The sequence below is a fragment of the Callorhinchus milii genome, unplaced genomic scaffold, assembly GCF_018977255.1.
Source record: "Callorhinchus milii isolate IMCB2004 unplaced genomic scaffold, IMCB_Cmil_1.0 Scaffold6, whole genome shotgun sequence".
NCBI lineage: Eukaryota > Metazoa > Chordata > Chondrichthyes > Chimaeriformes > Callorhinchidae > Callorhinchus > Callorhinchus milii.
Genome location: NW_024704747.1, coordinates 23,526,023 through 23,549,260, shown reverse-complemented (window position 1 = coordinate 23,549,260; position 23,238 = coordinate 23,526,023). Strand labels below are relative to the sequence as shown.

The following is a 23,238-nucleotide window of genomic DNA, read 5'->3' as shown; positions in this document are numbered from 1 at the left end:
AATTGCCTGTCGCGTTTCAACCACAAATATACAGTCAATTCACTTTACAGTATATTCTGTATATTAGAAGATGTGATAAGGCGCTGTATCAAATGCAAGGATTATTATCATTATTACTATTATAAGATCATTGTGAAACTGGGAAAAGACTGAACTAACTTAACACTCATTTAAAAAAAAAGGATTTCTGCAGCTCTTCTCTGACTAAGTCATTGATGTCAAGCCATTGCAGCCTTTCGTGATATTAATCAGGAGCAGTCATTGCTCATTAAAACTGTTCTTTCAGGAGACTAGGTGGTGTGCTGGAAAACAATCTTTCCTCTTCTCTCCACAGAGTCCTGGTTTTGAATCTAGGCCAGGCAGTTAGCATTACAGCCTTGTCTCTTCCTCTGATGACTTTTTGTCTTAATTGAAATGAGGTTTGCTGATCATAATCTCATTCCGAGCGCTGAGCCCTAGGGTGGAAAATGGAAAAGGTCCTGCTGGCAGGACAGTGCTTCTCTGAGATTCTGACTGGGACATATTCTAAGGTAATGGATGACAGTTTCTGCACTGGTTAAACCAGACTTCTTTTCTGTCACTGGGTGAAAGTGAAACTGTTCCCTGCACTGGGAGCACTCACATTGACACAAAGCCCAAGTTTTTTAAAAGCAGTAAAAGTGTGATTTTTTTACTCGTCTGTGTTTTTGGCAAATCACTGTTGGGATATTATGTCATATAATATTAAAATTGTTATTTCAGTCTCTGAATAGTCTCCCAGTGTCGGTTCTAAATGAATTTAAATGTGTTTAGGTGCAATTCTACAGTAATAGATTGGTCACTCAATCCAAGACTGTTTGGCTGTTTTGGCTGCTGCGTTTTGCCCACAAAATATACAGTCGATTCACTTTACAGTATATTCTGTGAAATGCTTTGAGACGTCTCGAAGATGTGATAAGGCGCTATATCAACTGCAAGGATTATTATTATTATTGTTAAGTCCATGTACAATTTAACCTCCCCTTGCAACCCTGGCTGAAACTAATAAACTCAGCACAAACTAGGATTCGAACCAGTGAGCTACTAGTCTCTACTACCATTGGGGCTGCCTCGTAATATTAAAAGAAAGTCTTTAAGTGATTTTAAGAAAAAATAACAATTAAGCCAATACTTGTAACTAAACACTGCAGCTAATGTTCACTCTTTCCCTGAAACAGACTCATCTCATATTATTTGCCTAAATTATCAATAGTATAGAACTCAAAGTGCCTCTTCCTCTGCTAAAGCAAATCAGAAGATGCAAATACATTACTTCAGCAGCTAGCAGAAGAATATTCAATCTGTACAGCTCACATACACTGCACGTCATTAACTGTATCACCTACTGTTGGGGACCAGTTTGTGCTAATTCCTATCAGATTTCATTTATAAGGAACCCAAGTGGGGATACCTTCCAGAAACGTGAAGAACATCGCAGCAACTTTTGGGAACTCCGCTGTGAAAAAGATCGTGGTGGAATGGAGGTCCCATGGGTCTGAGTGAAGTACTTCTGGTTTTATTGTTAAGGGATCTCATTAGAAATTGCTGCATTTTAGAACCCATTCTGCAATGTTCTCTTGACACTGGAGATGGCTATTGTAAAGTTTTCAAAGATGTAAGGCATCATTTCCATTTCCTAATGCCGTAGAAATAAAATCTGATTACCCATTTAGGGAAGTCTAAATCTCCTGCACATCTCAAAAAATTGACACCCATATGTAATGATTCTCAGTCTTGCTTGAAAATTGAAGCCGCAACAGATCACCGTTGGAGAGGTCCTGGTTCTTAATCAGAGGTATTTGTGTTCTCCGAATTTTGAACAAGCTTGAGAGCATTCTTCCAGGACGCCAAGATTTCACCTTCATGACAGTGCAACTCTGGCACAAAGCAAAACGAGATCTGATAGAATATCTGTTGTAGTGTCCTTGTGGGCTTGATTATTATAAATGATTCAACGCAGACACAGGAATATTTACTTGTCCATGCACTGACTGAAACTATAGCAATTATTTGCAATACACTAAGTTGAATCGTTAATAGAGGTCTCCAGCGGAGGGAGTTGCAGTTTTGTCTGCTGCATTATCTTTTGGAGATAATTCAATGGTCACAGTTATTTGAAGCTATCTGTCGAATGTAAAATCAGAACTTAGAGCTGCCTTTCATTCTGTACACATCCACACCATTCATAGCCATCTAGTTGCTAAGATCGTTAAAAAAAAATTCTGCTGCTGCAATAAAGGAATAAATTATATTTTCAGATTTGTTCTGTCGTTAAAATTCACGTTGTTTTTCCATTCATAGCACAATCATTACACACAGTGGAATCTTGAAATATTCAACAGATCAGGAGGGACAAGCTATAAGAGATGACAGTTTACCGTAACTCAATGTGAAAGGAGGAAACTGATGGTGTGTAATAATTTACACACATAAACAGCTCCAGGGATTTATAAATGTGAATTTTATAAACTTCAGTGGCTTCCAACTTTTCTTTGTTGCTTCCACAAAATGGTATAATTATAACCTTGAGTAATAGTATCAGATGGTGTCAACAACAACAACTTGCACTTATATAGCGCCCTCCACGCAGGGTAGCTTCTCACAGCTCTTGTCAGCTTGTCTCAGTTGAAGACATTTCATCTCATGACAGAAGGTTGTAGGTTCAAGCCTCACATTAGAGTTCTTGGGCTCATTTGTTTTGGATTTCTATGCTTCGATTTATACATATTTCAACCCTTTGCAAGTCGAACGTCCCTCTATGCTTAAGACCTTTTGATTCTCTCTTGAATTTGCTTGATCCCTCATGTTTGTTTGCTTGTAGGTGCTAAAGATTTCTCCTATCAATTTTGAGTTGCACTCTTGTCAGTTCCCAGAACATCTAGTTCCCTCCTTCAGTTGACAAGGTTTCGGAATTTTTCAAACCAAAATGTTTTTCCTTGTTTTTCTGTGTCAATACACCCGACCATCTTGTTAACCACCAAATCTCTGGTGGCCTGTAGCAGAAGACAGTGTGAATTGACAGACTTCTGAAATTAGTTTTGAGTCAAAGCAAACGCGTTGCTGGTCTTCACATATCGTTTGATCAAGATCACAGAACTTACAGTTTGATTGGCGAGGCTACTTTTAGTCTTTTATTGGTGACTGACAATTTGATCTAAATTGAAATTTGCACTGTAGTTGACATCAGCAGCAAGTTTAATCCAACTCTGAAGTTCAAGTTAATGGTGATAAAGACTGAAGTTATGTTTTTCTAGCAGTTTGTACAAGACGCATCTTGGGTTAACAAGTCGTATTCTCAACTGTAGGTCAGAAGATTGTGGTTCAAGTTTCGAGTTGGAGGCTTTGAGCACATGGGCTAGGCTGACTTTCCAGTGCAGTATTTGGGGATCTTTGTGGAGCTGGAGGTACCATCCTTTGGATGAGACATTAAACTGATTCCTGTCTGTCTGTCCAAGCCACTATTCAAAAAGAAAAGTAACTTCTGGTATCCTGGCCAACAATCCTCCAACTAGTCGGTCACTTGTGAGATATTGCTATGTGTATTGCTATGCATAGTCACTACACTTCACAGAAAACTGTGAATTGCTTTTGAGGTCCAAATCCCTGACTGTCCAGGGCCTTGGGATGTCCTCCCAATGTGAAAGGCTTTGTACAAAAGCAATTTTTGTATTTTTTGTGTTGTATCAAATACAAGGATTGTTATTACAAACTTTCTATTTGGATTCTGATGAGGTTAAACCTTTTGCAAGGAAACCTGTAACGTGCAACAAATTTTCCAACTTGTAACACTTAGTTGAAGAACAGAAATAATTCTGGATCTCTGGACGCACTTGTAAAACCATTTCAATTTGTTTTGTATCATTTCATTACAAATCTAACAGTAAAATGTTTTCGGGAATAATTCTGGCGCTTAAAGTTCAGAACACGTGTGGATTTTGAATTGATTAGCTTTACATCAAAACATGGTCATTATTCAATCAGATCTTTTTTAATATAATTCTGATGCAGTGGAAAAGAGTAATTTCCTAATCCAGTTGTACCATATAAATAGGTCCATTGTTTAATACTAAAGAGTGGGATTGTAGAAAGGACTGAGCTTGCACACTTGTTGTTTCCTCTTCCTGTTCTGGTTCCTGTACGTTTCCTATTTTGGTTCTGTGATCCGGGATAGGAATCCAATCCTCTGAATAGAAGTGAAAGACATTTTGTGGGATTGGTTTAGTATTACCACATTAGTGAGAATTAGCTGTTGATAACTATAAAACCACAGGGACACAACAAAGCATAAAAATAGAGAGATGTCCTTGTTAAAAAGGGAATGTGCTTACAACTTAACAGCAATGATTATAGTGTTCGAATTCCAGCCCAGAGCCACTAAATCAAAAGCATATCAACTGTGTCAACTCCACTGATATACACCTACATTTGCAGTCCTGGCACAGGCGTAGTATTGTGGAGAGATGCTGATTGAAGAAGAATAAAGGATATGAAGATCGATAGGATATGATTCATATCCTAAACAGGATCACTATGTGTGGTGAAATTGTGTGTAAGTTTCGACCAGCACTATTGGTGAAATATAAATTACCCCTCAATGGACTTTGCATTCAGATTGTTTTATTTATGTGGATATTCATTCTAATAATTCAATTAAATGTGTTCAATAGTTCCTTGTACTCTATTGTGCAATGCAGATTGATTCCAGGATCATCACTGATCAATTGTCTAGAAAAAGTAGGAGAATTAGCCTATTCTGATTTTGCGAATCTTTATAAAACAAATAGCTGTTCAGATATTGTAAAAAAAACTCTAAAGGTGAAATATTTATGCTGTGATAAGAACGTACATAGGTGTTTTCACTTTAAAGATCGCATGGCACTATTTGAAAGATGATTGAGTTTCTCCCAGCGTCCTGGCCAATAATACTCTCGCTCAATTAGTGGTTGTTTATGGGATACTGTGGAGCACAAATGACCTGCTACAATGAAAATACTGTGAAGTACTTTGAGATGTTTTGAACACATGATAAGGTGCTATGTCAAATACAAGGACTATGATTTACATGATATTTATTTCAACAGGAATTTTGACAGATTACTTATATCTGATAAGAGCAAATTCCATTTCTAGGTCTGCATTTCCCCTTCAGGGCTCATACTTTTCAAATGTGTGCCAGAATCCAGTCCGTAAATTAAGTCGGTTTACTGTTTAAAGGGGTGGCTGAGAAGCAAAATGAATAACATATGATTTGGCAAAATAGATTGCTGACGAAGCAGCAGCAGAGTGCAGCGACGTTCAGAACGAGGCCGGAACAAATACAAACAGATGAAAATCAAGGTAGAACTTGTGCTCAACGTTCTGTGCTGTGGAATGCGTCTCGGCAGTGCACATCAAAAGTTTGGTTTCACGTGCAAATTTTTTATATTTAGCTGTGCTGCGCTTAATTGCTACACAAATTAGGTCGCAGCTGTTTGTCAGCTTTGATGTGCTAATTGCTCAGTTATATCATTGTAAATTCCTTTATTGTCATGATGATTGATATGCAGTTACATTCCAGTCGTGCAAAGAAGCCACAATGCAAATTAATTCGATGCTGTTTGATATTTGCAGAGGTCTTTTTGAATTGCTGTGCTTTTTCTCATGTGCAGCTGTGAATCAGCCATTGAACCAAGCTGTTCTCTCAACAAGCCCCATAATTTTGCAGGCATGTCTCTAATGGTGCATGAAGGTTTTACAAAAAGGTGCCGTATGCTTAATTAAGTTTGTTATGGACAGGAAATAAATCAAACCCAGTGATGCTCAACAAAATAGATTAACCCTTCGAAAATGGTGTGCCTTACATCCAAATCAGATCTCCATAAAGATTTCACCATTGATGTTAAATTTGATTTGAAAGATACTTTGAATCAGCAGTCTTCTGTAGGGCTTTGCTTTCCCTGCACCTAGTTCCTTTTTATGCGTACTGCACTTGTCAAATACTTCCAGGTAGATATACTAATGGGATAGAATTTTGCTCCGAATTAATTTTGTTAATAAGAGCCTTCTGGAATCTTTTCACTGCTGTATAATTGCAAACTTTGCCTGCAGTATGAAACCAATTCATGTGCTCCACTCTACTGCTGGGAAATCCATGCAGCACACATCTTTGTAGTGCACGACCCTACTGCCTCATTCACCACTTCAGGAAAACAACTGCTGCTCAAATGTTCCCTCTCATTTCCTCTCCTCTTCCCCCACCCACTTGCCTGCTGTCCCCACAGATGTTACCGTGGCCTTTGAATGGTGCTTCTGTCATCGTCTTTGTCCTGGTCTTTTTACGATGCTCCTATCATAGAGTTGCATTAAACAGGGGAATAAGGTCACAAGTTTGTCCTCATGACCGATGTCTGAGTACCTGCAAGACAAGCCACCATTACTATAGTCAAATGCTGCAAAATAATAAAGCATTATAATTATGATATATGTTTATAAGAAGGTCAGAATTAATCTTCCAATTTAAACATTTCCAATTGATGCTGAGGTGTTCTGTAGTGAATGTCAATAACCCTATACTGTTATATAAATTTTCGCCCACAAAATTTACATTCAATTCACTTTACAGTGCATTCTGTGAGGCGCTTTGAGAAGTCTTATTATTAGTAGTAGTTGTATTAAGACTGGACCAAAGGTGCTCACAAATGTTCAACACTTGCTGTTCACAAGCTTCTGGAGAATCTCCAAATCATGGGCTAAAAGTTGAAACACAACCAAACTCCTAGTTCATCTACACGACGACAACAACAACAACAATAATGATTGTTTTCACATCCCAATTCATTGTGAATTGTAAGAATTGAGCCTGTTACAACCTTTATCCTTGCAGTTCACTGTTTTCTTGTTGAGAAAACAGAACTCTTATAAAGCATGAGAGGAAGGGAAAATCTGCTGTTTGGATCAGTTCAAATCCCTTGTTACTCTTATTTTAAATCTTAATGCTTTATACTGTCCTCTTTAGTTGGAAAAGTCAAGCCCATTGGCACTTCCATGGATACCATCAGTATGAGTTTTAAACATGATGTGAGTTATAAACATCAGTCTAGTTCCGTAACACTTTAAGTAATGGGCTACCTTGGCACTATGAATACCTGGTCAAATATAAGCGCACAAGACTTGTAAGAATTTCTTAGAGATTAACTTTCAAGTCAAACTTAAGATCACAATCAAAATGAGTTCTGTGTTCGGGTTTTATTTACGTTCAATTTATTTTTTTGTTGCTGTAAACAAAACAATTGCAAAGGGGATATTGGAAAGTTCAGGAGGGATATAGAAAAGCCGAAACGTTGAAGCCAGTCTGATTCCATGCCACATTAAGCAAGCGGTGGTATCTGATTCAAGTCAAATCAAATTTAAATGTATCACTGGTTTATCAGAAAGACCTCAGAAGGAATCTTCCTTCTTATCATATGGACAACAAAGTGCTGTATTAATGAGTACGTATAGTCTCCAATGAGTCACTAAACTGTATCAGCCAAAAATACTTAATATAGCTACTGACCAGCCATTCCCCCAAATATAATTAACTCGGTAGATTGAAATGTGGGTGGGAGAGCACAAATGTCGAAATGCAATGACAATAACAACCTGAATTCATTTTATATTCAAGCAGTCGAGATGAATCACAGTATTTCAGCACAATGCAGTTTGTCATTTACAATGATGTTCCGATGTATAATTGCTGGTAAATAACCTCAGCGGTTTTGATACGGAATTTGTCACAAATCATGCAGTTTTTTTTTGCATCAAATTTCCAACCATCACCACAGAAAATGCATTCAGCATCGTTTTATCGTTTTATGTTACCTGGCACTCATAAGGCATTAGCAATTTACTTCAGTACACGCTTCCAGCTAACTGCATGGTCAGAAGAGGGCATGAATGCTAAAATATTAAGAATCATGAAGCTCATTTCATTTGCAATATAAGAGTACGACAATGACACCACTGCCTCAGGTTTCCTGCTTCATGCTTCTTGCTTTCCACCTGCTCCACCCCGACATTGGTGAGCGAGCTTTCAGCCACTGTGTCCCTACTCTATCAACAACTTGCATTTATATAGCGCCCTTCACACTGGATGGTGTCTCGGAGCACTTAAATAATCCAACTGCTGAATTCTTCCATTTTAGAGACTGACAGATATTTGTCCTTGCAAATATCTGTCATTTTGTGTCATTTACAAATGTACAAATTCAGCATTTATTCTATTTATTTAAGTTATTTATTTATACTGTGAGAAGCAGAGGTGAGTGTTGTTACTCTGCGTTAAAAAAAAATTCAGGCTCTGTGATGGAACTGAGTGTAATAGAAGCAGGGATGGTTGGCTGAACTTCTGTTCTGCAGGGCTTCCCATTAGCCACATGTTATTTTGATTCCTGAAGTATATCCAAGTGGCTTTTAGTGCTCAGTTTTCTGAAGTAGAGTGCATTATTCTTTTTGTTGTAGCTCAGAGCTGGAGTCATCCTAAAGTGGATTTCTCTTCTGATCCCTCCACTGTTAGTAGCTGAGCACCAGAACATGCAACATTATCATACGTGTGAAGGAGCACAGGATCTGTTCATGCCCGAAGTAAAACACCAGGATCATTCAATGTGAAACATATGAATGAAGTCCTTTGGATGAGACTTTAAACCAAGGTAATGTCTATCTGTTCAGCTGGACATTTAAGATCCTATTGCAATATTTGAAAAGAAAAGAGAATTTCTCCCGGTGTCCTGGCCAACAATCCCCCAAAATATAACTAGTTATTACTTCATGGCTGTTTGTGAAACATTAATATGTTTAAATTGGCTGCTCTGCTCACCTACAAAATACATTGTGTTTTACAGTATAAAAGTGAAGCATTTTAAGATGTCCTTCTGACATGAAAGGTGATAAATGTACGGATTATTTACTTATTACTGTATGAGTGATGTTGGTGGTGGCAATGTTATGTAAAAGTAGCATTAACTGTGCGTGCGTTGAGCTCTCTTCAGCCTTGGGTAAGATCAATTGGGAATAAGTTAACAGAGTAGATGTATCCTGATCCCTGCTTCACTGTTCATCTGAAAAAAGGCCCGAAATTCAATCTAGTCTGTAAGATCATTTTATATTAAAAATTGGGATTGCCATAATCAATGCAAATTCTTAAATTCAGCCTTAAGTTGGAAGCTGTTTTTTTTGTTGCAGTTCTTAAAGGTGGTTTCAATTTGAAAATGTGTTCATTTTCAAAGTTAGAGCTACTTTACGGGTTAATAGCCTCACTTGGCAAATTTGCAAACAGAGTAGGGATGGCAGTAGGAGGTAAAGCATCTGACTAGAGTAAAGTGATAATTAGACAACAGGCTTTGCTTGGCTGTCAGTAGGAACCTGGGGTGCAAAAGGCAAGGCTGGGATGCTCTCCTTCTCCTCTATTTTGGAAAGGGGAAATGAATGATTGGAGAGAACAGAGAAGGGAAAAAAGGAGAGGGAACAGAAACATTTAATTGGAGATGTAATCATTCTGAAAGGTTTTGGGAGGATAAATAGTGAATGATTACTTCTCTGTCAAAGGTTTGTTAAAATATGGAAGGCTTTGCAACAAATGTTGAAGCTCATAATGTTTTTTTTAAATGAGATGAGTATTTAAGGAAGAACAAAAATAGTGCGGAAAGAACAAGGAATTAGGATTGAAGTGGACAGCTGCAATAGAGGACCTAACCGGCATAGACTCAATTAGCAGAAATGTTTCCTGCTTTGCTGGCAATATTTGACTATAATTCCTATAGAATTGGGTTTGGCAATTGTGTCATCTTCGTGTAGAGTCTAAAGTCCTGAGCGAATACTATACAAGAGTACCCAAAGAAACTCTGCCTTTAAGGTCTTGGACAGTTTTGATAGTTGGCCTTTCAAGTCATAGAAATAAATAAATCACTGAGCCCAAGTGATTCTATATCTATGTAAAAAGGTAATCCAATTTTGGGCAGTACTTAATGTATTGTCTTCAGTTACTAAAGGAATGTTTCAAAAGTTTTTCAATCTTCATACCTTCCAGCAGCTTCCTTTTACTCAATTCTGTAACATATCAGGACCCAAGGGGTTGACTGAAGCAACTTACACAGAAACTGTGCATAGTACGTCCAAACTGCACAGTCTTACCCTTTGAGTTTATTTTCTTTGAGACTATCTGCTATTTCTCAATTAAGTCGATACTGCAACATGTACGGGCTAAGATCAAGGCAAATTAAATCTGTTACTGACTCAAAGATTGCCGCTGCCAAGGGGAAAATATCTACTCGTCCTAGAAAAACTTTCAATTGAGCCGGATATTTGAAGACTGCACACAGCACTGTAGAACATGCAAATGGTTTGATTGCAGACATTTTTCTGCAGATTAATGGCACTTTTTTCATCTTATGCCACTGTCTGTCGTGTGCCTTTTCAACTAAGATGATGTGCAAGTGAAACTATTATCTTGTCTCAACAAAGCAACTTTAGATTTGACCACAATACCATCAGTTGAAGAATCCTCCAGAGTTTATTCTGTACCTGTAGAGTAGCTTGTCTTGGTGGGCTGAGACTATAAACTCCCCATGAAGGGAAACTCGGCAATCATTTCCATATCATAGCATAGCGCATCAACAATAACTTGCATATATATAGCGCCCTTCATGCGGGGTAGTGTCACGCAAAACTTAATCAGTATTCCATCCACTGCCTCAGATATCCATCTTTTATGCCAATTTCTGTTCAAGGTATGGTAATGAAACTAGATGTTATTAAACAGTTCAGGGTATTAAAATTAGATTTGGGGATTTATTCTTAAAGATCCTTTCTCAGAAATTTACTGAAATGTCTGTGCTGTTTTGCAAACTGTGAAAGGAGAATTATTTTATCTACGAAAGGAATTATAGTATTCACAATAAACCAGCCTGTGTACAGAAGTGCAAGGGAAAATGAGTGGGAGATAAATCAGTCAACATTAGTTTTTGATACTCAGTTCAATCTGATCTGCACCAACCAAGGCTATTAATCAGGTACTAAACAAGTGAAATTAAATAGTTCCTATCAGAAGAGAAATTACTAGAAATTATCAATTTAATAATACAAGCAATGTCTTGTTTGCAAAATGAGGATGCCTAGTTCTGACAACATATACTGTTGCCTTCTGAATACTAAATACTCCAGTCTTTTTTAATATTATTTTTCCTCTCCTGTCTCCCCGGTTAATTTACTATGATTGGACGATTGTTAGGCATCTAAAATCTGTGTCCATATTTCAACAGATGGTTTTAAATCCAGGGGAAAAATAAACCTGTGTTTTATTGCAAGTATGTATACTTTCTGCTTGCCTTTGTCTTTCAGAAGATGGCTACTATTGTACAGACTAGCAGATTGCATTGTAAAATAGTAATAATTTATGGTCAATTCTTTCATGAGGCATGATTTATAACTGGTTTCACCATTCATGGAGGGGGAGTTCTGTAGCTCAGTGGTTAGAGCAGTCGCCTCACAAGCGAAAGATATGTGTTCAATTCCCGGCAGGGCGAAACCTTGGGCAAGTTTCCTTACTCCACACGCCTGATAATAATCCCTCAAGAAAAAAAACAATAATAAATTGGTCACTTCAATCCACGACTGTTTGTGGGACACTGCTGTGCGCAATTGGCTACCGAATTTTGCCCACAAGAATGTAGTCAATTCGCTTTACAGTGTATGCTGTGAAGTGCTTTGAGACGTCTAGAAGACGTGAAAAGCTCTATGTCAAATTCAAGGATTATTATTATTATTATTCATTGCTTTAACATAATAATGTCTGCAGTGGATTCCTTGGTTTGTCTTTCTTCCAAAAACTGTATAACTAGCTTGCTCTTAGCAAGAACCTTTGTAGGTGATGAGAAACCTGGAGTTTGTTTGACCCGAAGCAAACATGAAGAACTTTTTTCCAGTTCATGTTTCTAAGTTGACATTTCTCTCATGTGCCTAGTTTGTCAAGAGTTTATCAGAAAGTTATCAAAAATGAATCACAGAATATTTACAGCACGGAAATGGGCCAATCATCCAAACTGTCTGCTGATGTTTGCTCCCTCAACTGGAGCTTTCTGCTCCAAACCAACTTCCTAAATTCCCATATCCATCATTTGTGATGAGGCATACCTCCTTTCCTTTTGTTCTATTTTCTACTGAAGCCTCATTGTTACTGACTTTTCAATTGATGGAAATTGCTATCACTTACCTCATTAAAGTAATCATACTGTCTATTTGTTATTCATAGTGTTGAAAAACACAGATTTTCCCCGTAACCTTCTCTAATTCAGTGAAAACAGTCCCAACTTTTCTAGTCTTCACAGAACTGTAACGCCTCATCCCTGATACCATCCTAACACTGTACTTCACGTTATTTACAGATATTTGGGCTCCTAAATTACCAAATGAGTAGTAGATATCAAAGAAACTCCAAACTAATTTAAAAATAGAATGATCCAAGAAGCTTTTGATCTGTACCATCATAAATATGCCTGAATACACTTAGTTTCAATCTGCTGGCTTTTCCACAGAAAGCTGCCAGTGTACTTTTATATAAGTATTTTTAAAATGGGCACACAAAATGTGACAGTAAACCAGAGATGAGAGAAAACTTCTATATTAAGATCCATTAGTATCCAGAATGTTTTTTTTTAAATTGCCTTAAAAACTACTCTGGTAGAGGAATCCAAAACGAGGAGACATGGTCTTAATATTTGGTTAATAATAATTATTGCAATTTGATAGAGCGCCTTATCACGTTGCTGAGGCATTGCTCAGCACCTCACAGGATATACTGTTAAGGGTAGTGGAGTCCTGTAGCTCAGTGGTTAAAGCACTCAAGACCTGGGTTTAATACCCAGCAGGGCGAAACATTGGGTAAGTTTCCTTACTCCACATGCCTCTGTTTACCTAGTAGTAAGTAGGAACTCGGTTGTTAGTCGATTGGCAGATCACATTTCGAGGGATAATAATTCCTTAAAAAAATAATAAATTGGTTATTCAATCCACGACTGTGTGTGGGACATTGCTGTGCGCAATTGGCTGCGGCCTACAAAATGTGGAATCAATTCACTTTACAGAATATTCTGTGGAGTGCTTTGAGATGTCTCGAATATGTGGTAAGGCGCTACATCAAATGCAAGATTAGTATTATTCTTAGTGACTGTGTAGGTTGTGAAAATGTGGAATGCACTATCTCGGAAAGCCGTAGATTCTGATTTATTTGGGTTGTTTAAGAGAGATAGACTATGTTAATAAATGGTCTGCCATAATGAACAAAATGGCAGAATAGACCCAACAGGCCAGATAGCCTATAGTGTCTATGTTCCATTGACAGTAAAACTGGAAGAATATTTTAGATTTTTTTCCTCTGACGCATATAATTTATGGTCCATAAAAGCTATTTGATCTGATAACCGATCCACAATTCTTAATAAAAAGAAGCTTCTTGACATAGGCATATAATGGGAGGCAGAAGAGATTACATCCATCAGTTGGGATCATGCACAGAAAATTCATTATAGAAGATTCAAACTCATCACAAGGATTTAATGTTTTTTTGCGCCAATCAATAAAACATGATTTTATTTTTCTATTTTGATTTCATGCCGCATTGAATTGGATGCGTCATTCTGCTCCAGTTAACATTATAATTATACCCTTTTTATTTTACTTCAATACTCGATTGCCTTCAGTCCCCTGTACATATGTCCTCCTACACATCTTCAGTTACGATTTCTGTTATTTTCCACTGAAATCATCAGTCTTCATTTTGTCTGAGCCTCCATTTGGAGTGCAGTTCCTGTTTTGGTTTAATTAATATAACCACATCGGGTACTTGTCCTATAATCGATCTGCCTTTCAGGCTACAGCGCCAGCCAGGCAGCAAAAGCCAAACCTGCTATGAAAATCCTCATAGAGTAAAACACCCATCTCTGCATATACTCCTATCCAAAAATACCCCAAATAAAAAAAAATGGTCATTCACTTTGGGTTTGCTTATGGGACATTGCTGTGCCTAATTGTGCTATCACATTTCCCTACAAATGCACAGTCACTCCATTTCACAAATATAGGCATAGAATGATTACCATTTTAAATATTTTGTCATGCTAACACCATAGGTCTGATCTTCTCCGACATAAACTGGAACACTGGATGTCAACAGCTTTGTTTTTAATGTATAATTTAGTGACTCAATAATACAAATTAATCAGCTATGCCATTGTTTTTTTTACTGGCTGCTGGATGCTGAATTCAAACTAATTTAGAAAGAACAGCATGTGGAGAGTGCAAATTAATCAAAATCTTAGCTTTTGCATTCTCAGCAACAAAGTAAGATTGGAAGCCAAGAACTCATAAGTTTACACTGCAGGTTGAGATGAAGAAGGCCCTTTGGCCCATCCCATTTCGTCTTATCCTTCCCTACTGTCCTCCCATTGCACTTCTTTTTGAGCCCATGTCTTGTCTCTACCACCCTCCCTGGAAATCTGTTCCAGCAGTTAATTATCAACTGTGATCTCTGCACCATTTGGATGATGAGCAGCGTAGTTGGCCTTCTGCTGTCGGATGCTTTAGTCAGATGCCTTTAGGCGGAGGATATTGTTTATAGTCAATTAAATGAAGGAAAATGAAAGGCAATTCTTATCTTACAACATTTCTGCAGCGCTATGAAAGTCAGCTCCAGTCCTGCTCTGGTAACCACCGAACATAAATTCCACTATCTTTTTCTTTGAGTCAGTCTAATTAAGCATTAAGCTGAGAGAGATCCCCAGAATTACAGTGCACTTGATCCTATTATAAAAGCACACTAGTAATTTAACAGATATTGCTTTCCCTTTCTGCAGCTAATTGAGATGGGGCCAAAGCAACAATAATATCAGATCCATTATCCATTTTATGAGATAAGATGGGATAAGGGGGAAGGTGGAATTAGCCACATTATTCCAGAGCAATAATAAACTCCAAACCAGTGGAAACATTATTACTATGTGAGGATATCCCAGATGATGCTTGCTGAGTTCAACCGCTAACTCTCCTCTATATCTACAAAGTCACACTCCCTGTGGCTGCTTTAATTTATTGAGGAGAGCCCTGTTGATTCAGATCTTTGATAAATCAAAGCCGGTGTTTTATGCTTTTGAGTATTATGTAAATGCATAATGCATTCTGTACATTAACTGGTGCAAATCATATCATTAATTCACACTTATTCATATCGATTGCCATTCGAGGCTTAGCAAAGCAATTGTTAACAAAAAGGGAGTGCAGTATAATCAATGTTTGACCGTAATACACAATTAATTTACAGGTGTACATCCCATACATTGCTGCTAATTTTCATGTGTAAGATGGGAAAGTGAATGTTGGCAGGATTTTGATAGGAGATGCATCACATTTGCCTCGGCCCACATGGTTGATTTCGACCCAGTCTAACCTGGAATCCTGAGTTAGTGACCCTGGGATCAGCTAATTTAGCGCAGAATCTTCACATCCGTTTAAATGTCTAAGATATATAATCCTTAATTAAATTTTACTCCAGGTCGCAAAAGTCCTGAGAATATTTTTAAGAAGGGTTAATTGTTGTTTTTGCAACACATTTGTGTCATGACTTATAGTCCTCCTCCTGTATACTTCTATCCGCGTGATTCATGACCAGGTCAAAACCATTCTCTTACACTGTCATCTGACAGTTATTAATCCTGACATGTTCATTGAAAAGCACGAGGCAATCTCTCTGTGAGCAATGTTTGTCCTATAATTTGCAGGTAAACTGCAGCCTCTGAGCTGACAGCGAGTAAACAGGCTTTCTTTGGTAATTTACCTTGTGTTTGTCTTTCTGTACTTGTAATAATCAAAAGAATATGGACTCAATTGATACAAATGCTAGATGTCCAGCTTAGGTATTCCGAGCACTTTGGGACATCTTTCCAATGTGATGGGTGCTATACAAGTGTAATCTGTTGTTGTTGTTGCAGTCAGTTTCTTCGATTAATACACATTTCATCACTGAAGTCCCTTAAGAATAATTCCAAGAATATAGAGTAATATTTGGAAGGAGTGCCTTGTTGGATGATTCTCATTGCTATTATTTGCAGAGTCCTACCAAAAACCAACTTGCACTTATACAGCACTCTTCACACGGATTAGTGGCCCAAAGCACTTCACAGTGGCGGAGTCTGTTTAAGCTTGTTGTGAAGAGTTTGTAATGAAGAGACTTAAATGGGTTTAATATTATTCATGTTTCAAGTGGGAAATGTTAAGCTTGTATTGTTTCCTCCATTAATATTTTGTTGTCTTGTCCGAGCAGAATGGCTTCCTCAGACAAAACTACATTGGAGCATGGCCACACCTTAGGGAGAACATGTATGAGGCAAATGAATAGTATTGATTCTGAAGCAGTTCCTTGAGGAATTACTGTTTTCCCTTCCCTAAATTAAAAAATGCACTTTCAGATACGTTATTATAAAAAATAATAATCCTTACATTTGATGTAGCGCCTTACCAAGTTGTCCCAATGCCTCAAAGCACTTCACGGAACCGCATGGCCCATTATAAAACCTTTATGTCAAATAGGCCAAACTTCTGAACACTTCACACAGCCTGTTGTGCCTTTCACTATCACAATATTTCATATCAGAAATATTATGGTAAAATTTGGGTTCATCTTTCTGTGACAATTTGGGAATTTTGGATAGTGTAACAGAATAAAGGTTATGATCTATGTTAGGTAGAATCCTTGCTATGTGGTGAAAACTTGGACTCAGCGCTCGTATTGCTGGTTCATTATACTTGCCGAAAACCTACCTGCTTAGAGTAACGTAGGAGTTCACAGAATTGATAGTGCAATGACTTTTGCTGTTCGAGAGGGGAATAAAGGCTTATAGGAAACATTTGAGACATTGTTTATATTCTCTAAGGGCAGCTTTTTCCTGGTCATATCATTGTGATTATTTATTTCCAAATCAATAAGCATCATTGCTTTTGAGATGAAAATCTATATCCTTGCAGGCAGACAAATCTTCTGGCTCATCTCTGCTAATCTCGCTGTATTCCCTCCAGATTCCTAGATATGTGCTACATTAATGACCAATGAGCTGTGTCAGTTGCATCTCATGATCCAAATCGCTTTAAATGCCAGGAACATCCATTTCATCTAAAAGTCTAAGCGTATTACTGCAGCTTTGACCATTAATTTCACTGCTGAGTACCCAGCCCCTTCTTACTTTCAAATCCTCAATTACTTGTAATGACTTGTAAATCTTTTGATAAGATGTTTCATTTGGTACTTTTCGCCATGATTCAACAATCTGTGTTTTTTCTTCACACTCAAAGATCAATCAATACAATTGTAAAAGCCTATTTCATTTCTTTCTTATTGCTTCGAGGAACTTGGTTCAACTGAATGTATCCCCCCTCCTATAGCCTATGCTACAAGCAGTTCTGATTTCTAATAATAATCTTTGCAATTGATATATATGCCTTTTACATCGAGAGTACTTCACAGGATTTACTGTAAAGTGTAGTGGCTGTATTTTGTAGACAAAACCAGCAGCTGATTTGCGCACAGCAATGCCCCACAAACAGTTACTTTTAACTGGCCAATGTTGACAAATTGTGCCATGGGATCTTTAACATCCAAAGGACAGTATATCCAACAATACAGTGATCCCTCGACACTCTATGCCCTTCCTGTAATTACTGCTGTACAGATATAGGATTTGAAGAAAAATTTAACTTACATAGCAGTGTCAATCATAACAAATTAATCCGAAACATAAGGAAGGGAATCTGAGAATCTTATAATGCAGTATCACTGAATAAAGTTTATAATGTTGCTTAAGGTGTTAGCTTGTCGTAGGTAGTAGCATTTTTCAAGCTCCACATCAGGACTTCAGCTCATCGTCTCATTGTTGGAGAGGTATAATTTTCAGAAGATATGCTAAACTGGGATACTGTTTGCCTATTCAGATCAATGTTAAGATCACATCACTATAAAAGTAGAACACAAATTACCACTATAACGTTTTTAATAATATCCAAATAAATGATATCTTCGTATAGCCATATGAATAACTTTAAAGTTGACGTTGTATGAATGAAATCACCTGAAATGGCAATACAAATATATATTGGGAATATATTGAGAATTTAGAAACTATCGTGTTTATGACTTATTATTATTACTATTTTTTCCTCTTCCCAAGCTCAAGGATTCCAATAAGAACATAAGAGACATACCAGCCAACATCAGGGTCCAACATTGGCTTTCCTTTGGTCAGCCAGGTGTCTGACACCTGTGGAAACTCATTACCATGCTTAAGAAAATCCAAACCAAGCTGAGATTTCCAGAGATAGATTGTTGGAACAGTATGCACACTCTCTCCCTGGAGGGACACATCCTGCTTACCTAATTCCACAAAGTATTATGCGCAGTTCGACAAGAACCAGGGCTTGGGGACCCCAGAGTGTGCATTGGGGCACTGCTGGAGCCTAACCAACTAAAAACACATAGCTTGCCTTTTCCGCTGCTTGGACCACCCTACCCGTTAAGGCTTTCGCTTTCAGGGTTAACATTTGTATAGAAAAGAGAGACTTTCAAAAGTTGCTTTCAAGTGAGTCTAAACTAAAAGTTCACATTAATATTACGAACATAATCTTTTGTGTAACACTTACAGAAGTGAATAATGAAAAGAGTGAATACTTAGTTTTATGGTGCTCACTGTTCCATCTGCCCTGGGGAAATGGAACCCACGGTGATTGATGTGACAGGGTGCATGCTGTGTATATGAGTCAGTTGAGATTTTAGAGTAAGATTCGGATCTTAGCCATCCTATCGCGGGAGGCCCATTGAGTGGAAGCTAAGAATTTTCACATAGAATACATCAGAAAGCTTGCCATCTTGGGTTAATCTCACACATGTCCTTGAAAGCATTGGAGAAAGATAGGAATAGATCTCCTGCTTAGCATTTTATTCAAGGGTGAGAATCAAAAGGAAATAGGAAAGATAAGAAAGCTAAATAAGATAAGAAAAATGAAGAAGAAAATAATTGTTGTGTAATGTTTGAGCAAAAGAACATCAAAACATTCAAGTGTAGCTACATATCTGAATGATGTTACCCCTTATTTGGCCTTACACAATACACGGAAATGATTGGGTCACTGTGTTTCAAAGCAAGACCAATAGAAATATTGTATCTAAATATGTACATTTGTGTATTTAGTTTATTTTACAGAGCAAAAGTTACTAAGGTTCTGTAATCCCTAAAATTCATTCCCACAACAGAATCAGAGTACATATAAAAACATCTGTGCTGTTAATCTTCATTCAGAAACAATCATGCATAACCTGTGTATGTGATCCTCTGAGATTTCTGTAATACTGTGGTGTCCAAGGCAATCAATTTCATCAATATATATGTAATAAGTGTGAATAGAAATGCATGTGCTTTAAAACCAAGCAAAGATTAGCATTGTTTGATTTAAATAGATATCATTATTAGCCAGTGCCCTTCATGAGATTACCATACCGTCTGTGTTTCCTATTTATTAGACAGAATGTCGATTTTCTATTGAGCTATTCAGCTATTGAACTATCATGATCTTGGTTATGTTTGTGGTGTGTGAGGAAAAGAAAACAAACAAGGTGCGTGAAGCTCAAATTCTGTCCTCACCTGATTAATTCCCGACTAATGCATAAAGGAAGACTCAGCTATAATAAGATTGTATTTTGGGATATTATACCAAGTAGGATAAAACAAGCCACATTAATCATACCGTTTGCTTTGAAATATTTTTTGTTAAACATTTTCGATCTTCGTTTCTGATGGCACAATATTTGCTGAACGAATGATCAAGTGGAATACAGCACAACGCGTTCACATGTAGCAGAGACTGATACTGGCACAGTTTTTAAGGAAGCCGGTTCTCTGTAATCCTGGGATGCAGCTGCTTAAAGAAATTGGAAGTGTGACAAGTACACTCCCTAAAATCTCAATTGCATTATTGAATATCGCAGGGTGAATTGTAAAGATACAACTAAACATTACTTATGTTTATTCTATCCTCATTATTGACGGGATATTGGATTTTAAAAGACACTGCACTTAAGTCCAGCGTAAACCTAACAGCTCTGTAGTGAGTTGAGATTGCTGTTAATTAAATCAACATTGCTCCATTCTTCTGCTTGTCTCTACACAACCTTCTTTGGCAGATGGCATGGACCACTTACTGTTCTGCGATCAGCCAATAGAAGGGAAACTTGTGAGAGAGGAAATGAAGGCTGTTTCTCACTGAGGTGGAGTGTGTCCTATTTGCTACCCCACCTTTGCTGTTCAAGAAATAACTCAACACCTCAGCTGACAGATGAGTAGAGAGTGGTTTCCGGCACGCAAACCGAATGTTACTGCTGCAGTACCTCTGCCTATTGTTTAAACACATTAGTCCTTCACATTGTAAACATGGTTAATCTTTTCTGAAGCATTGAAACTAAGTCATCACAGCCTCAAATTGTACGATAAGGTATAATATGATAAAACCCGTTTCTCTCATCTGTTGGATTGATAATGCACAAATAATAATAATAATCCTTACATTTGATATAGAGCCTTATCACGTCTTTGAGACATCTCAAAGCACTTCACACAATATACTGTAAAAGTGTAGTGTGTTTTGTGGGTGTGACTGGAACTATTTATCTTGCTACTTCTCTGATTTCATTTATTTCCATTTTAAAATAAATGCAATGTGTTGCTCTAACAAAATTTAAGATTGTTTTCCAACAGGAATTAAACATTCAGCTGAGCCTGAACTCAAACTAACCCAAACACATTTGTGTTGCATTTCTTCTCATTTCATGAGTGCATATTGGTTTGTTTCAGTACTTTGTTTAGATAAAGCTGCATTAAAAAAAACAATCTCTTTGCCTTGCTGAAGAGACATTTCCTTTTGCTGAGCAAAGCATGTATCCCACGCTTCAAAATTTTTTTTTTCCGTATTTTTTGCTGAGCAGAACGAAGTGAGATTTCAGTCACTTGCTTATTTAAGATTTTTGTCAGTGTTGAAAGCCCTGCTCTTGTTTATGCGTCCAATCTTTTCAAGGGCCATCCAGGATCTCTGAACAATCAGAACTGGGAACAGTGCCATTGACATTTGCACATCAAGCTATGCCACATTTAGGTCTGGTGAGGACCTGCCAAAGTACATGTTGTTATTATTACAGAGGTCACAAATGTGCTATAAAATCTGATGAGATCAATTCCTCAGCTGTCTGGATAAGATATCAGACTTTTTCCTCTTAACTTGCTGATGTTAATTTTAATAACTGCACAATGATTAAAACTGTTTCAAAAGCAGTTTATCTGGTAATTATTGTCCTTCTTTAATATATTCACACTTGCGTACACACACACACACACGCACAGATACGCCTTGTAAGATACAATAAATGACCATAATGTCTTTCTGTCCTGGGCTTTGATTCATAAAGGCGTCAGATTGCACCTGTGGCTTAGCTCACAAGTGTCCTTGATGCCACTGACATTACAATACAACAACAACAACTTGGATTTATATAGCGCCCTCCACGCCAGACGGTGTCTTACAATAATATGTCTTACTGTTGCACTGCGTGAACTTCAATTCTGTTCATCAAACAATGAAAGAGTTTAGCCAAAATCTATAATGTAAGTTCAGTCTAACATAAATTCCTTCTGAATCCTTCATGTATTAGTTTTCGATGCATAGAGTAAGCATCACCTGGTTTCTGATGAGATATGCAAGGTTAGATTGCACGGATTGAGTTTAAAAGTTTAGATGAAACACAAAAAGATTATTGATCTTAGTTGGAATGTACAGATACCTTAAATATCTATCTCTTGATTGTATTTCTAAGGAGAGATACCACAGCAGGGATCTCTCTAGGGCAATCAATGGAAAGGGAAAGCTAGCAATGACACTGTAGGAGAAGCAGGATTGCAGACAGAGCAAAATTTTTCCCTTTTAAGTCATCATTCATTGCATTGACTGGAGACTAGTTTTAAAATGCTGAGATTATCAAAAGGTTCTGCTGTCAACGTGTTGGTGCATTTCACTGATCATTACAACAATGACAAATCTTAATTCTTACAGTTTTACATTCTGACGTTTGCTTTTTCACATATTCTGCAACCTTCCAGTCCTAGATTGACAAGTTCTATGTTGTAATAATTACACCTCTTTATTTTTTCCCGTTGGGGAGTGGAAAAGTGGCGGTTCAACTTTTTGTTAGTTCACTATTTTTAGTAGCATCTCCAAATCCCTTGTGGCGAATCCTGTTGGCAACCAGCAGTGTGTCATGGCTGACTCATGGGATCCCTGCTCCTAGGCATCAGATGTAGATTGCAGGATTACTGTGACCTTATAATAAATTGGTTACTTCAATCCACGACTGTTTGTGGGACCCTGCTGTGCGTAATTGGCTGCTGGTGTTTTGCCCACAAAGTATACAGTCAATTCACTTTACAATATATTCTGTGAAGCACTTTTCTGCTGATCGACTAACAACCGGATTCCTGCTCACTGCTGGGTAAACAGAGGCGTGTGGAGTAAGGAAAGTTGCCCAATGTTTCGCCCTGCCTGGAATCGAACCCAGGTCCTCTCGCTTGCGAGGTGAGTGCTCTAACCGCTGAGCTCCAACAACAACAAAATTACAATTACATAGCGCCTTTCATGTCGGGAGGACATCCCAAGGCGCATGACAGACAGAGTTACGGACCCGAGTTGAGGGTCAGGGTAGGGGAGGGGGAGGGCAGGGGGGGAAGCAGGGAGATTCAAAGCACGGTAAAGGGGAGAGTCTTGAGGTGGGTCTTGAAGGTGGCGAGGGAGGGGGCGAAATGGAGGGTCTGCGAGACGGCGTTCCAGAGGGTGGGCGCAGAGTAGTGGAAGGTCCGACCGCCGATAGTGGGATGAGCAAGGTGGGGGACGTGAAGCAGGCCAGAGCCCGCTGAGTGGAGGGAGCAAAACAGAATGGTAGGGGGCTAGGAGGTCGGAGAGGTAGTGGGGAGCAAGACCATGGAGGCTTTGAAGGTGAGGCCCAGGATCTTGAACTGTATCCTCTGTGTGATGGGAAGCCAGTGGAGTTGGGCAAGGATGGGGGTTATAGGGTCAGAGAGCCTAGTGTGGGAGAGGACACGCTCTGCAGAGTTCTGGATGATCTGCAGCCTG

At 38.1% G+C, this 23,238-nt stretch overlaps 1 protein-coding gene across 1 annotated transcript in view; it reads left to right on the top strand.

Annotated features, from left to right (window-relative positions):
• LOC103176588 overlaps window positions 1-21,335 on the top strand; it is a 55,121-nt gene extending 33,786 nt beyond the window's left edge. The window contains exons 5-6 of the mRNA XM_007890220.2: window positions 5,279-5,355; window positions 21,136-21,335. Coding sequence (XP_007888411.2) covers window positions 5,279-5,355; window positions 21,136-21,335 — 277 coding nt within the window. The remainder of the gene's footprint in view (window positions 1-5,278; window positions 5,356-21,135) is intronic.
• The last annotated feature ends 1,903 nt before the right edge of the window (window positions 21,336-23,238 follow it).